Here is a 9,413-nt window from a genome sequence, read left to right on the forward strand (position 1 = left end):
GCATTTTGAGTCACTAGAGAAAAGCGCTATATAAATATATTTTAGATTAGATTTTAGATTATTCGGCTTGGCTTTATTATAACCCTAACTTTCTAACCCTCTAACCCTAACCCTAACCAAATAAATCTAAATTAAGTCTTTGTTACTTACAATTAGGACTGAAACAACTAATCGATTAAAATCATTTATAAAAATAGTTGGCGATTAATTTAGTCATCGATTCGTTGGATCTATGCTATGCGCATGCGCAGAGGCTACTTGTTTTATTTATTTAGAAAATATATATAATTTTTTTTAAATAAACCTTTATTTATAAACTGCAACATTTACAAACAGCTGAGAAACAATAATCAAAATAAGTACTGTGCCAGTACGCTGTTTTTCAATAAAATACTGGAAAGGATAGAAATGTAGTTTGTCTCTTTTATCCGATTATCAATCGATTAATCGAAGTAATAATCGACAGATTAATCGATTATCAAATTAGTTGTTAGTTGCAGCCCTACTTAGAATATATTCCCCTAGTGTCTTTGTTACTTAGAATATGTCCCCCATACTAAAGTGTTACCAAAAACATATACCATATTTTTCGGACTATAAGTCGTTCCGGAGTTTAAGTCGCACCCACGGCCAAACTATGAAAAAAACCTCGACTTATAGTCTGAAAAATACGGTAACTCTGTCTTGAATTTGAAAAAAACATTCAAATTGTATTTTTCACTAAAGAAGGGTTCGATGAATGCGCATATGAAACAGGTGGTGTTCGGTACCTCCAACAAGGTTAAAAAGCACTGCATAAAGTGTATGAACCCAGATCTTAAAGGGGAACATTATCACAATTTCAAAAGGGTTAAAAACAATAAAAATCAGTTCCCAGTGGCTTGTTGTATTTTTTGACGTTTTAAAAAAATTTTTACCGGTCCCGGAATATTCCTAAATAAATCTTTAAAGTGCCTTATTTTCGCTATCTTCGAAACCACTATTCATTTCCCTGTGACGTCATACAGGGCTGCCAATACAAACAACATGGCGGTTACCACTGGAATATATAGCGACATTAGCTCGGAGTCAGACTCGGATTTCAGCAATTCAACAGATTACGCATGTATTGAAACAGATGGTCGGAGTATGGAGGCAGATAGCGAAAACGAAATTGAAGAAGAAATTGAAGCTATTGAGCGAATAGCTATTGACGCTATTCGGCCATAGCGTGGCTGTACCTAATGAAGTGGCCCATAGCATGGTTGCCTTATTAGCATCGCCGATAAAATGTGCGGACCAAACGATCAGGACTTTCGCATCGTGTGACACTGGAACAACTTAAATCTGTCGATTGGTAAGTGTTTGTTTCGCATTAAATGTGGGTATCTAGTTTCAAATGCACATACAGCTAGCGTAAATAGCATGTTAGCATCGATTAGCGTAGCATGTTAGCATCGATTAGCTGGCAGTCATGCCGTGACCAAATATGTCTGATTAGCACATAAGTCAACAACATCAACAAAACTCACCTTTGTGATTTCGTTGAATTAATCGTTGCAAATGCATCTGCAGGTTATCCATACATCTCTGTGCCATGTCTGCCTTAGCACCGCCGGTCAAATGTGAAGACACTTTGGTACATTCAATGGGGGTCTGGCGGCAGATTTCTTGCCAGTGGTGCAACTTGAATCCCTCCCTGTTAGTGTTGTTACACCCTCCGACAACACACCGACGAGGCATGATGTCTCCAAGGTTCCAAAAAATAGTCGTAAAACCGGAAAATAACAGAGCTGAGACCCGGTGTTTGTAATGTGAAAATGAATATGGCGGGTGTGTTACCTCGGTGACATCACGTTCTGACGTCATCGCTAAAAGACCGATAAACAGAAAGGCGTTTAATTTTCCAAAATTCACCCATTTAGAGTTCGGAAATCGGTTAAAAAAATACATGGTCTTTTTTCTGCAACATCAAGGTATATATTGACGCTTGCATAGGTTTGGTGATAATGTTCCCCTTTAAGTGAAAATCAAAACCCTTCATGCCATTCATCAGTTTCAGTTTGCAAAGTCTGCTTCATTAAGGCTTCTGTTTTCTTCTGTTTTACAGATGTATGATTGCTGATGAGGTAAGCACACACAACACCAACTCAGGAAATCTATTTTCCAACCTTCCAAATGAATTTGTCAACTTAGTGCCGCGCTGCCACTTGCCTAATGGTTTTTGACAGAAGAATCATTCTCAGACCTTATTACTCTTGGGCCTCATATCAGCTCAGCCGTCATATGCAATTTGCCGCAGAGGCGGCGCACGATTGACTTGTTTTTCCTCTACCTCTCGCCGTGTGTTCATTTGGCCCCGTCCAGATGGGTCTTGGCAAGACGGTGCAAGCCATCGCGGTGGCATATGCTTTCAGGGAAGAGTGGCCCCTCCTGGTAGTGGTGCCCTCGTCCCTGAAGTATCCCTGGATCGAGGAGCTGGAGCGCTGGATTCCCGAGCTGCAGCCCGGAGACATCAACCTGGTGGAGAACAAGAGCCACACCATGTAGGTCATGCTACCCCAAAGTGTCCCCGCCCCCTCTCCTCCACTTCCATCCACAACACGTGCTATTTCTTTCCTTGGCCTTCTTAACGAGCCAAATTAACACGTCTCTGCAAGCAGCGATCAATAGATGAGGAAATATGGTCTTATAAATACAAACCCTGTTTCCATATGAGTTGGGAAATTTGGTTAGATGTAAATATAAAAGGAATACAATGATTTGCAAATACTTTTCAACCCATATTCAGTTGAATGCACTACAAACACAAGATATTTGATGTTCAAACTCATAAACTTTATTTTTTTTTTGCAAATAATAATTAACTTAAAATTTCATGGCTGCGACACGTGCCAAAGTAGTTGGGAAAGGGCATGTTCACCACTGTTTTACATCACCTTTTCTTTTAACAACACTAAATAAACGTTTGGGAACTGAGAAAACTAATTGTTGAATCTTTGAAAGTTTCCACTTTCAAAGCTTTCCCATTCTTGTTTTATGTAGAGCTTCAGTCGTTCAACAGTCGTATTTTACGCTTCATAATGCGCCACACATTTTCGATGGGAGACAGGTCTGGACTGCAGGCGGGCCAGGAAAGTACCCGCACTCTTTTTTTACGAAGCCACGCTGTTGTAACACGTGGTGAATGTGGCTTGGTATCGTCTTGCTGAAATAAGCAGGGGCGTCCATGAAAAAGACGGCGCTTAGATGGCAGCATATGCTGTTCCAAAACCTGTATGTACCTTTCAGCATTAATGGTGCCTTCACAGATGTGTAAGTTACCCATGCCTTGGGCACTAATGCAGCCCCATACCATCACAGAGGTGGCTTTTAACTTTGTGTCGATAACAGTCTGGTTGGTTTGCTTCCCCTTTGCCACGGATGACACAATGTCGAATATTTCCAAATACAATTTGAAATGTGGACTCGTCAGACCACAGAACACTTTTCCACTTTGCATCAGTCCATATTAGATGATCTCGGGCCCAGAGAATCCGGCGGCGTTTCTGGATGTTGTTGATAAATGGGTTTCGCTTTGCATAGCAGAGTTTTAACTTGCACTTTCAGATGTAGCAACCAACTGTAGTTACTGACAGTGGTTTTATGAAGTGTTCCTGAGCCCTTGTGGTGATATCCTTTACACACCGATGTCAGTTTTTGATGCAGTATTGCTGAGGGATCAACGGTCCGTAATATCGTCGCTTACGTGGAGTGATTTCTCCAGATTCTCTGAACCTTTTGATGATTTTACGGACCGTAGATGGTGAAATCTCTAAATTCCTTGCAATAGCTCGTTGAGAAATGTTGTTCTAAAACTGTTCGACAATTTGCTTACAAATTGGTGACCCTCGCCCCGTCCTTGTTTGTGAATTACTTAGCATTTCATGGAAGCTGTTTTTATACCCAATAATGGCACTCACCTGTTCCCGATTAGCCTATTCACCTGTGGGATGTTCCAAATAACTGTTTGATAAGGATTTCTCAACTTTATCAGTATTTATTGCCACCTTTCCCAACTTCTTTGTCACGTGTTGCTGGCATCAAATTCTAAAGTTATTGATAATTTGCACACAAAAAAAATGTTTATCAGTTTGAACATTAAGTATGTTGTCTTTGTAGCATATTTAACTGAATATGGGTTGAAAATGATTTCCAAATCATGGTATTCTGTTTATATTTACATCTAACACAAATTCCCAACTCATATGGAAACGGGGTTTGTACAACAAAAAACACCCCTGTCTCAACGCAGCATTTCAGAAGCTCTGTTTGACTGGTAGGCCACTTCAAGCACTCACCACTAGCTTGCAACACATCTGTGTTACTCGTACAAATACGTTAGAGCAGGGCAGTTTGAGCCCAGTTTATCATTTCCTGTTACACAGTATGCCAGGCAGTCTTGCAGTAAAGGAGGGCCAGGTTATTGTTTACTTTATTATTCTAGTATTCTCTGGACTTAGGCTGTTTAAAAAAATAATGCACTTTGTGAAAGACAAAGTATAGTACTTCCCATAGTTATAGCGGGTCTCAGGGAAAGCATGTCCCAAATTCCAAGCTGCTGTTTTGAGGCATGTTAAAAAAAATGTTTTACCGTATTTTTTGGACTATAAGTCGCAGTTTTTTTCATAGTTTGGCCAGGGGTGCGACTTATACTCAGGAGCGACTTATGTGTGAATTTATTAACACATTACCGTAAAATATCAAAGAATATTATTTAGCTCATTCACATAAGAGACTAGACGTATAAGATTTCATGGGATTTAGCATTTAGGAGTGACAGATTGTTTGGTAAACGTATAGCATGTTCTATATGTTGTAGTTATTTGAATGACTCTTACCATAATATGTTACGTTAACATACCAGGCACCTTCTCAGTTGGTTATGTATGCCTCATATAACGTACACTTATTCAGCTTGTTGTTCACTATTCTTTATTTATTTTAAATTGCCTTTCAAATGTCTATTCTTGGTGTTGGGATTTATCAAATAAATTTCCCCCAAAAATGCGACTTATACTCCAGTGCGACTTATATATGTTTTTTCCCCTCTTTATTATGCATTTTCGGCAGGTGCGACTTATACTCCGGAGCGACTTATACTCCGAAAAATACGGTACTTTGTGACTTCAATAATAAATATGACAGTGCCATTTTTTTCCATAACTTGAGTTGATTTATTTTGTAAAACCTTGTTACATTATTTAATGCATCCAGCCGGGCATCGAAAAAAAATTACGTATAATAATGTGTTAATTCCACGACAGCACAGTATATACAGTGGGGCAAAAATATATTTAGTCAGCCACCGATTGTGCAAGTTCTTCCACTTAAAATGATGACAGAGGTCTGTAATTTTCATCATAGGTACACTTCAACTGTGAGAGACAAAATGTGAAAAAAAAAATCCAGGAATTCACATTGTAGGAATTTTAAAGAATTTATTTGCAAATTATGGTGGAAAATAAGTATTTGGTCACTTCAAACAAGGAAGATCTCTGGCTCTCACAGACCTGTAACTTCTTCTTTAAGAAGCTCTTCTGTCCTCTACTCATTACCTGTATTAATGGCACTTGTTTGAACTCGTTATCTGTATAATAGACACCTGTCCACAGCCTCAAACCGTCAGACTTCAAACTCCACTATGGCCAAAACCAAAGAGCTGTCGAAGGACACCAGGAAAAGAATTGTAGACCTGCACCAGATTGGGAAGAGTGAATCTACAATAGGCAAGCAGCTTGGTGTGAAAAAAATCAACTGTGGGAGCAATTATCAGAAAATGAAGACATACAAGACCACTGATAATCTCCCTCGATATGGGGCTACACGCAAAATCCCATCCCGTGGGGTCAAAATGATCATGAAAATGGTGAGCAGAAATCCCAGAACCACACGGGGGGACCTGGTGAATGACCTGCAGAGAGCTGGTACCAAAGTAACAAAGGTTACCATCAGTAACACACTACGCCGACAGGGAATCAAATCCTGCAGTGCCAGATGTGTCCCCCTGCTTAAACCAGTGCATGTCCAGGCCCGTCTGAAGTTTGCCAGAGAGCACATGGGAGAATGTCATGTGGTCAGATGAAACCAAAATAAAACTTTTTGGTACAAACTCAAACTCGTCGTGTTTGGAGGAAGAAGAATACTGAGTTGCATCCCAAGAACACCGGACCTACTGTAAAGCATGGGGGTGGAAACATCATGCTTTGGGGCTGTTTTTCTGCTAAGGGGACAGGACTATTGATCCGTGTTAAAGGGGAACATTATCACCAGACCTATGTAAGCGTCAATATATACCTTGATGGTGCAGAAAAAAGACCATATATTTTTTTAACCGATTTCCGAACTCTAAATGGGTGAATTTTGGCGAAATAAACGCCTTTCTGTTTATCGCTCTGGAGGGGATGACGTCAGAATGTGACGTCGCCGAGGTAATACAGCCGCCATTTTAATTTTCAACACATTGTAAACATTGGGTCTCAGCTCTGTTATTTTCCGTTTTTTCGACTATTTTTTGGAACCTTGGAGACATCATGCCTCATTGGTGTGTTGTCGGAGGGTGTAACAACACTAACAGGGAGGGATTCAAGTTGCATCGAAAATGCGAAAGTGTCTGCCGCCAGACCCCCATTGAATATACCAAAGTGTCTCCACATTTTACCGGCGATGACAGACATGACAGAGATGTATGGATAACCTGCAGATGCATTTGCAACGATAAATTCAACGAAATCACAAAGGTGAGTTTTGTTGATGTTGACTTATGTGCTAATCAGACATAGTTGGTCGCGGCGTGACTGCAAGCTAATTGATGCTAACATGCTACGCTAATTGACGCTAACATGCTATTTACCGGCGGTGCTAAAGCAGACATGGCACAGAGATGTATGGATAACCTGCAGATGCATTTGCAACGATAAAGTCACAGAAATCACAAAGGTGAGTTTTGTTGATGTTAACTGCCAACTAATCGATGCTAACATGCTATGCTAATCAATGCTAACATGCTATTTACCGGCAGTGCTTAAGCAGACATGGCACAGAGATGTATGGATAACCTGTAGATGCATTTGCCACTATATTACGTTTCCTTCCACCCACATTTAATGCGAAAAAAACACTTACCAATCGACGGATTTAAGTTGCTCCAGTGTCACAAGATGTAAAAGTCCTGATCGTTTGGTCCGCACATTTTACCGGCGATGCTAACGCAGCTATTCGGCCATGCTATGGCTATGAATAGCGTCAATAGCTATTCGCTCAATAGCTTCAGTTTCTTCTTCAATACTTTCATACTCCAACCATCCGTTTCAATACATGCGTAATCTGTTGAATCGCTTAAGCCGCTGAAATCCGAGTCTAAATCCGAGCTAATGTCGCTATATCTTGCTGTGGTATTCGCCATTGATTGTTTACATTGGCAGCACTGTATGACGTCACAGGGGAATGGATAGTCGCATCGCAAATAGCGAAAATCAAGCACTTTAAAGCTTTTTTTTAGGGATATTCGGAGACCGGTAAAATTTTGAGAAAAAAATTCAGAAAATACAACATGCCACTGGGAACTGATTTTTATTGTTTTTAAGCCTTTTGAAATTGTGATAATGTTCCCCTTTAAGGAAAGAATGAATGGTGCCATGTATCGTGAGATTTTGAGCCAAAACCTCCTTCCATCAGTGAGAGCTTTGAATGGTTGACCAAATACTTATTTTCCACCATAGTTTACAAATAAATTCTTTATAATTTCTACAATGTGAATTCCTGGATTTTTTTTTTATATTCTGTCTCTCACAGTTGAAGTGTACCTATGATGAAAATTACAGACCTCTGTCATCATTTTAAGTGGGAGAACTTGCACAATCGGTGGCTGACTAAATACTTTTCGCCCCACTGTATCGGTATCGGTTGATATCGGAATCGGTAATTAAGAGTTAGACAATATCGGACATCTCTAGTCATAATGGTGGCTACAGTTTCGATTTTAAAGACCTAAAATAGTTATTTGGGAATGTCGGGCGGGCCATATTGAAAAGCTTAATTTGCCCAGGTCTGTTTTTGACCAATTAGGTGAAATCGCATAACTTCCCAGGGCACACCAGACAATATCTCACGGCTTTATTATGTCCTTTGCTGATAAGAGGCTTGTTTCACGCCACTTTGTCTTAAAGCCCCAATGCAGTAATATTATTATGTAATAATGTGCTCAACTTCTTGGCAACATCTCTCATCAGAGGTCAGTGTGCCCTGCGAACATTGACTGATTTAAAACACACGTGTTGGTCGCCCTTTTTGCGTGTCTCATATGGAACTTTCCCCGACCTTTTCAGGGGTATCAGCAGCAGTAAGGTGACGGTGCTCGGCTACGGCCTCCTCACCACGGACGCACGCCTCTTGGTGGAGACTCTGAGCAGGCAGCGCTTCGCAGTGGTCGTGGTGGATGAGTCGCACTACCTCAAATCCCGGAACGCGGCGCGGACCAAGCTTCTGGTGCCTCTCATTCAGAGCGCCAAGCGTGCCATCCTGCTCACCGGCACACCGGCCCTGGGTCGCCCTGAAGAGGTAATGCACATTGATTTAGTGCAGGGGTAGGGAACCTATGGCTCGCGAGCCAGATGTGGCTCAGTTGATGACCGCATCCGCCTCTCGGATAAATCTGAGCTGACGCTGCTTAACACAATAATGAATAATTCCACTTGTAATGAAAAATAACGTTCAAAATATAAAACATTCTCATGCATTTTTATGTTCAAGAAGTTGCGTTAATGGTAAGAAGTATTCATTATTGGTTTGTGTGGGGCTTGCCCTCCTGGGGGTTCTTCAGACCACCAAGCACCGACATGACAGCCTGTTTCAGGGTTACAATATTGTTTTATTTTTCAGTAAGTCTCTCAGTTGCTTTCCAGCATTTTGTCTTTTTCTCTTTCGTTCTCGCTCGCACTCTGGCTCCAGCCCCGACCCCGTCTCTCCTCCCAGCTGCTGCTTCTAAACAGAGCGACAGGTGATTAGATAACAAGGTCCAGCTGGGCCATCTACGCATCTGTCGCTGATTTCCAGGCCGGTCCCGGCAACACCCTGCTTTGCTGCAGGCCCGAAGGCCACGCCCCCCTCCACATTTAGCTTCAGAATAACAATGTTTTCAGAAAGAATAAGAGACATGAAATGTTGGTCTTACTTAAAAATGCACGCGTTTAGTTGTGTTCAGTGTTAAAAAAAATATTATATGGCTCTTACGGAAATACATTTTCAAATATTTGGCTTCTTTGCTCTCTCAGCAAAAAAGGTTCCCGACCCCTGATTTAGTTTATATTTAATTTTGTGTGTTGTTGCCTGTTGTAGTCAAATTATACAAACTCCCGTTTCTTTTCTTCTTGAGATCAACCGATATGTTATTTTTA

General features: G+C 40.8%; 1 protein-coding gene across 2 annotated transcripts in view; it reads left to right on the forward strand.

Moving 5' to 3' along the window:
- zranb3 (zinc finger, RAN-binding domain containing 3) overlaps window positions 1-9,413 on the forward strand; it is a 334,364-nt gene that overhangs the window by 39,009 nt on the left and 285,942 nt on the right. For both annotated transcript variants that reach the window (XM_061889175.1, XM_061889174.1), the window contains 3 exons: window positions 2,090-2,108; window positions 2,347-2,525; window positions 8,346-8,577. In XM_061889175.1, the coding sequence (XP_061745159.1) occupies window positions 2,090-2,108; window positions 2,347-2,525; window positions 8,346-8,577 (430 nt within the window). The remainder of the gene's footprint in view (window positions 1-2,089; window positions 2,109-2,346; window positions 2,526-8,345; window positions 8,578-9,413) is intronic.

This window comes from Nerophis ophidion, linkage group LG27, assembly GCF_033978795.1.
Source record: "Nerophis ophidion isolate RoL-2023_Sa linkage group LG27, RoL_Noph_v1.0, whole genome shotgun sequence".
In the NCBI taxonomy this organism is placed as follows: Eukaryota; Metazoa; Chordata; class Actinopteri; order Syngnathiformes; family Syngnathidae; genus Nerophis; species Nerophis ophidion.